This window comes from Nicotiana tabacum, chromosome 24 (assembly GCF_000715075.1).
Source record: "Nicotiana tabacum cultivar K326 chromosome 24, ASM71507v2, whole genome shotgun sequence".
Classification (NCBI taxonomy): Eukaryota; Viridiplantae; Streptophyta; class Magnoliopsida; order Solanales; family Solanaceae; genus Nicotiana; species Nicotiana tabacum.
In genome coordinates, this window is record NC_134103.1 from 21,462,230 (window position 1) to 21,475,855 (window position 13,626).

The window sequence follows — 13,626 nt, forward strand, 5'->3', positions numbered from 1 at the left end:
TGATTTGACTTATAAACTAAAACAATTTACTGCTGTCATTAATATTTGTTGGAGGAAGGAAGCTTTGATTTAGTGATTATTATCAAGTTAACGTATAGAAGTTTAGGTTTAATCCCTGTTTAAGAATGCATTTGTATTCAACTTACATAATATTCAATTTATATATATTTTATTTGACTAGATATAAAATTTAAATAATATCTTCTCGGTCGAGCATTATGGTAGTATGTTAGTAGGTAGTCGAACGTTCTTCATATGTCTTCTCAGTTCGATAGCATTAGTGTTAGTATGATATCTCTTTATTCTTAGATTGTTATTACTAACTAGTGTCTACTTGCTTTCTTGGCTTCGGTCTTCTTTTTTTTAATCTTGTTGTTGCTATTTGTTGTCGTTACTTATTTTCATTGATTTCTTTCTTTAACCGAGAGTTTATCGAAAACAGACTCTCTGTCCTTCCAGGACAGGGGTAAGCTACGTATCCTTCCTAAACGCCACTCACAGAAATTCACTGAATTTGTTATTATCGTTGTTGTTGTATAAAATTTAAAAATATAAATAAGACTTTTGAATCAAACTAAATATATGTACAACATGCCAAAAATATGCTTTGAATGTTATGCTCAAATAAGTCATGTCATTTCTATAGAGATGAAATGTTATTAATTAAAAATTTAAAAAATATAAAAATGTGACATTTATCTGGAGTAGACAAAAAATGAAAATCATCCGCTGGTGGAGTTATAATTTTTCCATTACTATGTTTTTGAGAGTGTTAATTTACACAATTGTATAAGAGTGCTAATTTAATAAAAGGGTACATTTATTGGGTAAAAAATTAAAAGCTAAATAGTTAATTTATTGTTTCTTTCTTGAAATATTCTGAGATCTCCCATCTCTGCCATTCTCTTTCTTATTAGATCCCTGCAACGAAACCTGAAGACAGATACAGTATTCTTTTAAATCTTTTTATAGAGAAGAAAACTTTCAATAAGAAGATCGCAAAGGAAAATTCATTTAAAGCAATATTGACTCTTGTCCCTACTACACCTTTCTTCTTCTGCTGCATTCTAAAAAACTTAAATTTACTTAATTTCATCACCGCTTCTCATCTTTTACTTCATTCATATATTTCCCATTTTCCCATTTCTTGATTTTTCTCGAAAGTTCAAATCTTTTCCATATTGGGTCTTGAAAAGTCCAGATTTTTTCCCCATATTGGGTTACTTTTCGTTTTTGTCTTGAATCTTTTAGTCAATCTGGGTAGGAATTTCCCATTTCTTGGTTTTGCTCCAAAGTTCAAATCTTTTCTATATTGGGTCTTGAAAAGTTCATTTTTTTTCATTTGGGTGTTGAATCTTTGAGTTAATCTGGGCCAAGAATATACCATTTTCCAATGTGGTTAAAGTTTTTATGCCATTGTGTATTATTATCACATGCATGGGAAGATTTGAGGGGTGTGATGATTTGAGAAATGGAGGTTAGATCTGAGAGTGAGGTACATATTAGAAGTGAAAAAGTACCATTACAACAAGGGCAAGTGATACAGAGAACAAGATTAAAAGTTTGGTTCATAAGGGTTTGTTCCAGCATTTTGATATGGACATGTTTGGTTCAGCTTATTGCTGTTTGGGAACTTTATCATCCACGTTTATTTTCTGGTTTTACTGGATATACTAAGCTCTCTCTTCATGTTGAAGAGACTTTGCCTTCTCCTTTGCCTCTTCTTCCAGCTAGTGAGTTTCTGTGTGCTTGAATCTTTATTAGTTATAGTATGATTTTTCATTAGCCTTTAGTTAGTTAATTAATGGCATTGAAGTATGTGTCCGACTTGTTTCGGACTGAGGCGTAGTTGTTGTTGTTGTGAGGTCATTGAAGTGTGTGATATGTTTGCTGTATATTAAGTTGTAGTATAGCGGTGAGTATTCCCGCCTGTCCGTTATCAGTTAATGTCATTGAAGTATGCCTTAGAACTTGTTTGGCACTGAGGTGTAGTTGTTGTTATTTTTGTTGTAATGTCATTGAAGTGTGTGATCTGTATGATGTGTATTAAGTTGGTTGTGATTCTTTAGCTGATAACCGAACACCAATGAAAACAAATGATTCATATGGATGAATACCTACTAGTTGGGATTAAGACATAGTTGTTGTTGTAATGTTATTGAATTATGTGATCTGTTTGCTGTGTATGAAGTTAGTTGTAATTCTTTAGCTAATAACTGAATACCAATAAAAGCAACTGATTCATATGGGTGAATGCCTACTAGTTGGGATTAAGACATATTTGTTGTTGTAGTGTCATTGAAGTATGTGATCTGTTTGCTGTGTATCAAGTTAGTTGTAATTCTTTAGCTAATAACTGAATACCAATGAAAGCAAATGATTCATATGGGCGGATACCTACTAGTTGGGGTTAAGACAAAGTTGTTGTAATGCTATTGAAGTATGTGATCTGTTTGCTGTGTATTAAGTTAGTTGTAATTCTTTAGCTAATAACTAATTACCAATGAAACCAAATGATTCATAGAAACTTGTACGTGAGATTTAGAGAAATTTTTGTTTTTGAGTACCCCTTACTTGCCGAAAAAGTCAAAGGTTTAGTATTTGAATGAAGTCGACCTAAATAGAACGGAATGGAAAAAGAGGATTTATTATATAATTGACTCCAACTAGTTTGAGGTTGAGGCCAGTTGACTGATTGATTCATTGACTGACATAGATTAAACAAAAAAGGAAAACGAAAGAGAAGGACCTGAATGTGGTTTTGCTAGTGTGTGAGATCTGATGATTTGGAAATTCAACCTTAACAGATCTGTAATCTAGACAGAACTACCGATGAGATGGTATATTAGTCAGTTTGTCTTCTCTATTTTAATTTTGTCACTTTGGTGTCCAAATGCCAGCATAAAGGTTTTTAGTTAGAATTAGGTAGAGTTTAAATTTGCTTCCGAATATCTTCTTTTTGTCCCAAATTGGGATCCATTTAATGGTATTTCCCTCTGGTAATTGGTTTACTTTGCAGGGGTGCAATTAGATTTCCGTATACTTGGTCCCGTAATCTTGAGACTTGCTGCTGTAACCATTCTGAAAAATGGAACCATTATACTAAATATATTCGGAAAAGCTAATGAAGTTACCACATCTGAAATATCGAACCTTAAACTAATGTTCCTCGACTGACTCAGCATAGATCCAGTGAGTGACTTCGCGCGCCAGAATATATGTACTTTTTCCATTTAAAAGAAATATATTCTGATAAGCTAATGAAATCAATCATTGGATCTATGCTAAGCCAGTCGGGGAACAATCAATTGGATTAGTAGGAAGCATTTTCTAGAGATAAAAACAAAAAACATTGTGTTCCCTTGAAGGAAAGGCGAGAAAGGGACTGGATGAAAGACTTTCCTCTCTAATCCTCTCTGTAGCATTCCTTATTACAGCTTACTTTTTTTAAGACAGAATTTTCTTAATTCGAAATAGAGTGAGAAGTCTCAATCTTCTAATTTTCCCAGGGTTAGTCGTCTAGCATTAGTCGTAAAAGTATAAACACAAAATTTTCTGAAGTTTTTGAGCAAATTAATGCTGCTAAACGAAATGTCTCAACAGTAAGGAAGCAATAAAAAGAGAAAAAGAAATGTCTCTACCATAAGGAGCTAGATGTGAACACACTTTTAGGGATGATTAGTGCTGTTTTGCGTCAATTAAAGATTTACTTAATTATCTAAAAGAAATTTATATCTGCCGTTGTACTAACTGAACATTTAGTGACCAAAAGTACCATCACCCAGTCTCATACGTGTAACATATTAATAGGAACTGTATCTTTCTTTGAGTTTCAAATTCTGCGCCTTCTAACATATATAAAACGTTGATACATGATATTATGCAGGAAATTATACAAATAATGGGTTTCTTCAAGTGTCCTGCAATGGTGGCTTGAATCAAATGCGTGCAGCCGTTAGTATTTGTTCTTTTGCTTTTCTTTATACATTAATATTCAATTCAAATAGCAAGAAAGTTGGGAACTCTGGAAACTGTATTCAAACTAAAGTAGGCTCCCATAATTTCAATTCATACTCCTAATCTGTAAATAATTCGCTATTTTTTTGAGTGTAGATCTGTGACATGGTGACTGTTGCACGGCTTCTGAATCTAACTTTGGTTGTCCCAGAGCTTGATAAAGCATCTTTCTGGGCAGATCCTAGGTAATTCTGGTGTTATGTAGATGTGTTTCTTTGACCTATTGCTTCGTGTTTTATAACAGCTTGTAACATTTCTTGGCAGCAATTTTGATGATATTTTTGATGTGAGACATTTTACTGCTTCACTAAGAGATGAAGTTCGGATAATAAAGAGATTGCCAAAGAGGTTCAGCAGGAGATATGGATACCAACCACTAGTAATGCCTCCTGTTAGCTGGTCAAACGAAAAGTACTACTTGCAACAGGTTTATCTACTTGTTTCTGTAATACATTTTTATTATATTTCATGATTGACCTACATAGTTGATTCTTCTTCATGATTATGGACATTGTCATTTGTCGTCACTTAGAAGACTAGTGCTTAAATCATAAAGCATTGGCGCGATACATCTCAACTTGCAAAGTACCGTTGTGTTTGCTGTATGTAATTTCATGTGCTGCTTTTGATATTGGAATCAGTCTGTATACAATGATTCTAATACCTTGATAATTGAATATTTCACCTCTGTTGCAATTTATGCATAAGCTACATTTGTTTATCCTGCTCTAATGCATTCGGACTACACAATGCAGATTCTGCCTCTCTTCAGCAAGCATCAAGTGATACATTTCAACAAGACAGATACTAGACTAGCAAACAACGGGATGCCTCCTGAGCTTCAAAAACTCAGATGTCGGGTGAATTTTCAGGCACTGAAATTCACTCCAGAGATCGAGGCTTTGGGAGAAAAATTGGTACATATGCTTCAGGCGAGAGGACCATTTGTAGCATTGCATCTACGATATGAGATGGATATGTTGGCATTCTCTGGTTGCACTCATGGCTGCACTGAAGAGGAAGCTGAGGAGCTCAAACGGTTAAGGTGATCATCTAAGAACGGCTTTTGTATTTTAGTTTTATTTTCTTTTTTCTTTTTCTTTTAAAATCACATGGAAAGGAGTTGTCTAAGAAAACTTACAATCTCTCAGAATCCCTGCAGACTTAGCACGGATTCTAAGTAAAACGAAGTACTTAGTTAGGATTAAGGCCTAGTTGGTTGGTACACTTAACATTAAATCTGGTGATTTTCAAGTGTCGCTTTAGTTTGTTTAGATATTTGTATGTCAGCAGAAATTTGTGGAGAGCTCAAGTGTTTAGAGGGATCCCTAATTTATGGTAAAAGGCTAATTGTCGAGTATTGGAATGAGAGGAACATTGAGGATTCTTATGTCCGATCCCAACCACGTTTGGGTTGAGGCATAGTTGTTCTTGTTCTTTCAAGATCTCTTTGTGCAAAAAATATATAATTCTGCCTAAATCGCTAATTCGAACCAGGCACAAAGAGGGAAAACACGGGTGGTATTTTACGATTTCCATATGCACAGACTTACATTAGTGGTCAACAGCCAGATCAAATTTTGCTATATAAGGACCTGTCTAGTATCAAAGATTTGGTCCCAACTTTTCGGCTTACTTGCTTTTGGTGTTTGTTGATTGAGACGATGTTGCAGCATTTATGTAACTCCATGTAATTTTTCAGCATATGGGCCCGACAGCTAAAATGCAGCTTGATGGTAGCAGTAGTGCTCATGAATTTGATGTTTAACATTGTTGAATGATTTAATGGTTTCACTTGGTTCTCCCACTCCGACCAATACAATTTTCTCTATTTCACCCTTTCGTCTTGACCAACGCGGAAACCTGTTGTCTATATAGTAAACTCCGTTCTGGTTCCCGTTGTTTCCTCAGGTATGCATTCCCATGGTGGAAGGAGAAAGAGATTATATCTGAGGAGAGGAGATCTCAGGGCTTGTGTCCCCTCACCCCAGAGGAGGCAGCTTTGATTCTGCAAGCGTTGGGTTTTGAAAAAGACATACAAATATATATTGCATCTGGTGACATTTACGGAGGTGAAAGGAGGCTTGCTGCTTTGAGAGCTGCCTTCCCAAAGATTGTAAGTGATTAGTGCTACTCTACTCTAATTGTGTCTTTTGCCGAGACATCTAAACTACCAATCTTAGCGCTGTTACTTAAAACATTTATCGATAACTTGCTGCTTGTAATAGGGAAAAGGTGGCTTAGCCAACATTTCTTATAATCTATTGCATGTGTTCTATTGTTCATTGACAGCACAACATGCTTTGAGACATTTGAACTTGGAAATGTGGAATTTGTGCTATGTATTGGAAAATGTTCGATGTGTTCTACTGCCAGCTTTTATGGCTGAGGAGTTGTTGTGGCTAATCTTTACATCTAAAACTGGAAACTTTTAGCTGATTATTCTTTTATCTATCAGCATGGCATGTGATTGATATAAGCTATAATTTTATGCTCAAATATCAGGTGAAAAAGGAAATGCTGCTTGATCCTGGGGAGTTGCGGCAGTTCCAGAATCATTCATCTCAGATGGCAGCCCTCGATTTTATAGTGTCAACTGCTAGTAATGTATTTGTTCCTACTTATGATGGGAACATGGCTAAAGTTGTTGAAGGTCATCGTAGGTACATATTACCTACTGTGCTGTTAATGATTCTGTAACGTTAACAACTATTTTGTCAAAGGAATCCTGAATAGATCCGTTGCAGGTATCTTGGTTTTAGAAAAACCATTCGATTGGATCGCAAAAGACTTGTACAGCTGTTAGATTTGCATCAGAACGGAACACTTACGTGGGATGACTTTACAGCTGCAGTCCGGCAGTCACATGAAGGAAGAATGGGGCAGCCGACTCGTCGCAGAGTTATTGCAGACAAACCAAAAGAAGAAGATTATTTCTATGCAAATCCACAGGAGTGTCTGTGTGAGAGTGCAAGATGTGATGATTTGTTAGGCCCTGATAATTCAACTGAGGTCCAATGAAATATGCGATTCGGAGCATGTCTTGCATGGATATTTAGTCCATGGTTATGCACAGGCATTTCGTGAAGAAAGCTAAGCGAAAGGCGTAACATTGTTGGTATACACACTCGAGATCCGTTAGCAAAAGGCCAGAATGCGGCCTTGGGTCATCAGGCATTTTGGAGAGGTGTTTTTCCGTAGATGGGTAGTTTATTACTGGGAGAAGCAAGAGAAAAAAAAAATGAAGAAACCAAATGTGTCATACTTGTCAAAAAGAAAAGAAAGTGTCATGTTAATGTGTTCATTCATTTTTGTTCATAATTTGCTCTCTTCAACAAGTTGAACTGTGCTGACTGTCACATGATACAACAATTATTTACAGGAAGATAACCCTTGTTACAATTAAATTTGCTATAATTGTGGAGCAAACAGTGTAACAGTTTGAATATTTATCTAAATGTCATGCCCAAAAAAGGAAGTTGAAACAAATTCTGAATTTGATGACCATAGATTCATCAGTTCTAGTGCATCTTTTGTTTGAAAGCAAGAGGAAGTAGTGAACTAGTATAAAAATCATTTCATAAAAAGGTTCAAGTTAGTTATACTATTAGTGTAAAGATTTTTCACATTTTTTTGTGTAGTTAAACCCAATGTTCTTAAAAGCGAGAAGTGCAAAAAAGTGATAAGGTCTACTGGGTTTGAAGTGAAAAGCGAGAAGTGGAGCGCATGTGTTCTTTGAAGTGAAGTGAAGCGCACAATTCGTGACATTAAAAAATATCAAAAACATATAAATGTAGTACTATAGTGATCTAATTGCAGTTAAAATAGCTAATTTCAGTACCCAATATACAACAATGTGGATATTAATCCAACCAACTCTTCAAAGTTAAGATTCAATAAATCAACTGTAACTAATTGGTACACTTTGCACACGTCATGTTTGACATGCACATTTCTATAAAGTGCATGGCTTTACCCGTGAAGTGATAACCCCTCGCTCTGCATTGCTAAGGTGGCTTTTAATAACATTGGTTTAACCTGTGGTAGTATGTAAATTGCAATGTTTATCATAAAAATTTACCAGTAATTATTTTGTTACTGATGGTGTAAATTTCTTTTATATTGTCAATACATAAATGTGAACTCTTCAATAAGTAACATCTTTAGATCTGAGGACCAATGGGAAGATAATGGTGGCCTCAATCAAAGGTTTCACTTGCTTAGACTAATCTTAAACACAATAAGACTAAAACCTTGAAATAATCTGATGACTGATGTTATCTTCTGAACTCTTCTGTCCTGAAGAATTCTGATGCTTGAGGATTTCACAAGAAGATAATATAGAACCGCTCTTTCATTATTTACATCAGATAAAAGCAACCTCTCAAGCCCAAGCTGTAATAACTCAACTAGACTGATCATAAGATCAGCAGGTGCACAAAGCATCCCGCATTCAGTAGAAGTGTCCTTACTTTGGCTCCCAAAATATGATATCTCCTTGCTCTCCAACAAGGCCAAGATCTTTAAGCCTCCTTTCCCCGTAGTATTCTAATTCATCTAGTTCCAGTTCCCTTTCCCTAAAGATATCGTCGATTTGTTTCAATACCCTCTTCTCCCCCAATCTTATCCCAACTGCTATCTGAAGCCTTGTACTGAGGTTTCCTTCCTCCATCAGTTTCTCATCCTGCAATACACAGTATTCAATGCCGGAAATAAGACCACATGTACAACATAGTGGAGAAATAAAGCGGTTTATTCATAGCATTTAGTTGAATAGTTTGAGGTAGGTGACAATGAAACATGCATGACCAAAATAAAGTAGGACAAGTTGCAATGCAATAGTGACGGAGCCAGAATTTTCACTAAAGGGGGTCGAAAAATAAATAAGTAAACCCATGAAGCCAAAGGGTGTCAATATGTAGTATATATCCAGTCAGAACTCTCTATAACCCCTATCATTTATAGCAGCACTTTACTATAATGGCCAAGTTTTCTTTGAAACCAGTTTTTCATATTATGTTATAATATATGTTTTCTATAACAACACTTCACTATAGCAGCCAAAAAATGTCGAAACAGACGCGGCTGTTATAGAGAGATTTGATTGTACAACAACAACTAACCTAGTATATTCCTACAGTGTGGTATTTGGGGAGGGTAGTGTGTACGCAGACCTTACCCCCACATAAAAAAAAATGTTACCTAGCTACATAGTGTATATTTCCGACAAAGGGGTGTGTACATGTGGCTCCACCACTGAAGGCAATGCAACTCAACTGATACTTCTAATGATGTAAATTTACCTCTTCAATTGTGGTGTGATAGCCAGAAAGTGCAGATTTGCATGCATCTCGTACGACTTTACATATGAGCTCCTCATTTGCTCTGCTAACAGGCAAACCAAGATGACCCCAAACGGAATTTCTGAAAATTGATTCTAGTAGGAAAGCATCAGTTCCGCCTAGGGCAACCAGCCTCAGATATGGAATCATAGTAGGAGGGAGAGATTGTCCAATCTTTATGTCAAAGTAAGCAGTTTCTCCTATGCCATTTGTCTCTGCTATATCCAGCTTGTCTCCATAAAACTCGTCAGACTCTGATATTTCTAATGTTAACGTAAATGCATCACGAGCTGAACTTGGTTCGATGAAACCATAGTCAAGCGCCATATCAGCATTACTTTTGTTCAGGTCATATTGAATGAAAAGCTGTCAAATCACCACATCTATACAAGTGAGCTATAGCAATTAGATGACCCAACAACAACTGCTACATAACACATGCAATTACGAGGCACGAAGTAATGAATATTATTTTTCACAATATGCTAGCTTTTCCTTGGCGCAACCGGTAAAGTTGCTGCCATATGACCAGGAGGTCACGGGTTTGAGTTGTGGAAACAACCTCTTGCAGAAATGCAGGGTAAGGCTGCGTACAATAGACCCCTGTGGTCCGGCCCTTCCCTGAACCCCAGGCATAGTGGGAGCTTAGTGCACCGGGCTGCTGTTACAATGTTAGCTTTTCGATGAACAAGAAGCAGAATAACTTGTCCAGCTAGTTGATCTGTCTAGTGAAGAGACAACAACAACAACAACAACCCAATAAAATTCCACTAATGGGGTCTGGGGAGGGTAGTGTGTACGCAGACCTTACCCCTACTCCGAAGGAGTAGAGAGGCTATTTCCGAAAGACGAGTGAAGAGAGTTTCTGAATTTTGAAGAACTCCTTACCTGGTCTCCAGCTTTCAGTTTCAATGGACTTCGTAAAGAAAATAACAAATCCCACGAGAACAGACCGGCTGGTCCCCTAACTTCATGCGCGTGATCTTCTGTTGTCACTCTGGCATTGTGGTTTGTCTGACAATTAAACCATGTATATGACATTATTCACCAATTGATGTATAGCCAAAAGTATGATGATATGCAATATCCAAAGATAACTTTAACAAACAAAGAAATTCTGTTAACTTTCCTCGGTCTCAATTGATACTCGTTTGTAAGTAGTCATTCATCACTATCTAAGTGATTTTCATTTACCTAGAATCTTACCAGGTCAGCAAAGGGGACGAGAATAAGATTTTGATTCCGAAGACGGGAAAATGCCCTTGATCTGAGTATTCCAAATGCCCAGAAGAAATCATCCAAAGTTATAGGAAAAGGGAAAAGCTGCTTGTTACGAAGTATGACTTCTTCTTCCACTTTTTGAAATTCATTTTGCACATAATCTTTCACACTCATCGTCGTGCTTAACAGTTGAGTCCCTGCAAACCATAGCACGGCAAACAAATTAATCAAAAGTACTGGGAAAGAACCTTAATTATCATTTGGCCAAACAAGGAGAAACTCATTTCTTATCTAAGAGCCGTTTCATCTTCGCTTATAGACAATGGCATCCCATTCTACATATTGGTTATGGAGTATAATCAAGAAAATCATGTAACTATCCTATATAAAGGCAAACCGATTTCTTTAACGAAGTCATAAGAGATCACAATTTCATAGGTCACAGGAAAACCATCAACTAGCCTTCAACATAATACAAGATTGCATCCAAAGCTGCAAAGTGCAGACCAAGTTTAAGAGATTATGTAACCAATTAATAACAACTCTTAATACTGCCAGAATTATTAGACAATAAAAATAATAAAACAATGAGTGTGAGCGTTGATGAAATGGTAAGAGTTTCGCTTTGGTAGCAGAACAGTCACGGGTTTTAAGGCACGAAAACAAACTCCTGTGTAAATGCAAGGGGAAGACCACGAGTGCTTTGTCATGGAGTAAGACCTTTAGTAATAAAAAAGAGTAAGTTTTACGCAATCAGGTCATTTATAACGTAATTATAGGTAAACCTCGACAATAAACATTATGTATTTAATAACTTGGTAAAAATGATAATTAACCAATCAACAACAACAATAACAACAAACCCACTGAATTCTCACAAGTAGGGCCTGGGGAGGGTAGTGCGTACGCAGACCTTACCCCTACTTTGAAGGGCAGAGAGGTTGTTTTCGATAGACCCTCGTCTAAAGAGAAGATGAAAAGAAGCAGTGGCAACAAGTAGTAATAACAATAAGATATTAAGAAAATTGAAGAGAAAGATAGTAATCAACAATATGTAACAACAGAAATCTACGAATAAGAAGGATTAATTCTGTAAAACAATGAACAAAAAAAATCTGCAGTTTTACTTATAAGGCAATTATCGGTAAATCTCAACAATAAATATTACATAATTAGTAACCTAGTAAAAATGAAAACTAACATGCTATCACACGTTAAACTTAACTACACCGATAGCGTACAAATTCTTTATATTATCATCAGTGCATATAACTTAACTCTGTAACATAAACATCTCCAATTTTCTTATTAATAGCATTTTGTACAAGGAAACCAAATTACCTTGAATCTCAGAGAGCTCCTCTTCAGACCTGCACTGGAATAACATACAAAGCAACCTTCATCAGCAACATAACTTCCTAATACAATAGTATTTATTATACAAAACAACAACAACTAACCCAGTGTATTCTCACAAGTGGGGTCTGGGGAGGGTAGTGTGTACGCAAACCTTACCCCTACCTTTAAGAAGACAGAGAGTTTGTTTCCGGTAGACCCTCGGCTCAGGAAAGATAAAAGAAAAGGGCAACAACAAGCAAACCAATTGGAAAACTGAAGCGAAAATACAAGACTAATACAAAGTAATGCAGTCAGAAAACCGAAATGAAAACAATAACAAGTACTAATAGAAGTCTAAGAATAAGAAAATACTACAAAAAAGCGGCCCAATGCTATGTTGCTCGGACTTTCCGAAAATGTGCGTGTCGGATACTCCAAAAGTAGTATATTTTTGGAGGATCCGATACGCACCCATCAACATTTAGTATATTTTTGGAGGATCCGATACAGATGCGGCAACTGTTTTGGAGAGTCCGCACAGCGTAGAAGTAATGTAATAAAGCTACTATTACAAACAAGGGACAAAAAATATTATTAAAAAAAAAGAAAAAAAAAGAAGGGCAAACCCACCAATATATAGTAGAATCAGTAGACTTTGGAAGAACATCCATATAATATTTCCACTTGGAATCATCTCTCCACTTCTCTCTAAGCAAGAAAAGTGCAACAGAAATCCAAGGTTTCAATCCACTACACACATTCCCAATTTCAGATTCAGCAACTGCATCTGGATTAATCCAAAATCTTTTAGGCACTTGTAAAACAGTTTCACCTTTAGCTATATCTCTTTTAGCAACAAGTCCTAAACCTTCTGGTACAATTCCTGGCTTTACCGGTGTCTTTGTTGTTACAACCCCTTCTTTACATAGCCATTGCCAAAATGTTTGCACTGGTTGTGGTATTTTTGGGTCAAGTTCTGTTAACTGAAGTGAATTTATCAAGATTGTTTTTTGGTAAGTGTAAAAAGTTTGATGATGCTTTGTTCTTGATTTTGTGGTTTTGAGTGGACAGAGGAAAGAAGAAGAAGGTAAAGGGTGTACAGAGAAAACAGAAGCCATTTTTCTAGCTTTGTTTCCCTCTTGCTACTGAGTGCAGGTTGAGATACTCGCTTTACGGTTGCTAGATTTCCAGATGAGGTTGTTATACAGTTAACACACGACCTTTTTTCTTTTTTCATTTTTTTGTACTTTGAGTTGCATTTGCGGTAATTCTGTCAAACTAGGTGACGTTATTTTCCTTTAAGCAACTAATATTCTCTTTCACCCCACTTCTAAAATCACCTTATTTTAAAAATTATTTTTAAAAGTATTTTTGAAGAAATATTTTTAATAAGAATTAATTTGTATTTGGCTAATCAATTTGAAAATTATTTCTGGGTAACAATTAGTGTTTAGCCAAGTTTTAAAAAAAGTATTTCTAAGTATATTTTTTTTTCAAAAGTAACTTTCAAAAAGTACTTTTGTGGATAAACTAGTTTTTCAGCTTCCCAAAAATAACTTCTGTTTCTACTCAAAAATATTTTTTTCCTTCAAAAAACTTGGCCAATTTACCTTAACTTTCAAAAAAAAAAATACTTTAGGCAAAAAACAAAAATAATAATAAAACTAATTTGGCCAATCAGGCTACAAGCAAGGAGCATTTTCTATTT

At 35.8% G+C, this 13,626-nt stretch overlaps 2 protein-coding genes across 2 annotated transcripts; one reads left to right on the forward strand and one right to left on the reverse strand.

Annotated features, from left to right (window-relative positions):
• Window positions 1-876: 876 nt before the first annotated feature.
• LOC107778202 (rhamnogalacturonan I rhamnosyltransferase 1-like) lies at window positions 877-7,506 on the forward strand. Its single transcript, XM_016598416.2, has 8 exons — window positions 877-1,733; window positions 3,887-3,954; window positions 4,114-4,202; window positions 4,282-4,444; window positions 4,773-5,062; window positions 5,929-6,133; window positions 6,523-6,680; window positions 6,765-7,506. Exons 1-8 carry the CDS (start codon window positions 1,472-1,474, stop codon window positions 7,036-7,038), a joined length of 1,509 nt encoding a protein of 502 aa, XP_016453902.1. The 5' UTR covers window positions 877-1,471; the 3' UTR covers window positions 7,039-7,506.
• Window positions 7,507-8,080: 574 nt separating this feature from the next.
• Window positions 8,081-13,129, reverse strand: LOC107778201 (ribulose-1,5 bisphosphate carboxylase/oxygenase large subunit N-methyltransferase, chloroplastic). Its single transcript, NM_001325256.1, is given in 6 exon segments — window positions 8,081-8,701; window positions 9,321-9,725; window positions 10,248-10,373; window positions 10,566-10,777; window positions 11,922-11,950; window positions 12,549-13,129. Coding segments are annotated over 6 exon segments (1,476 nt in total). The 5' UTR covers window positions 13,037-13,129; the 3' UTR covers window positions 8,081-8,485.
• Between the last annotated feature and the right edge of the window lie 497 nt (window positions 13,130-13,626).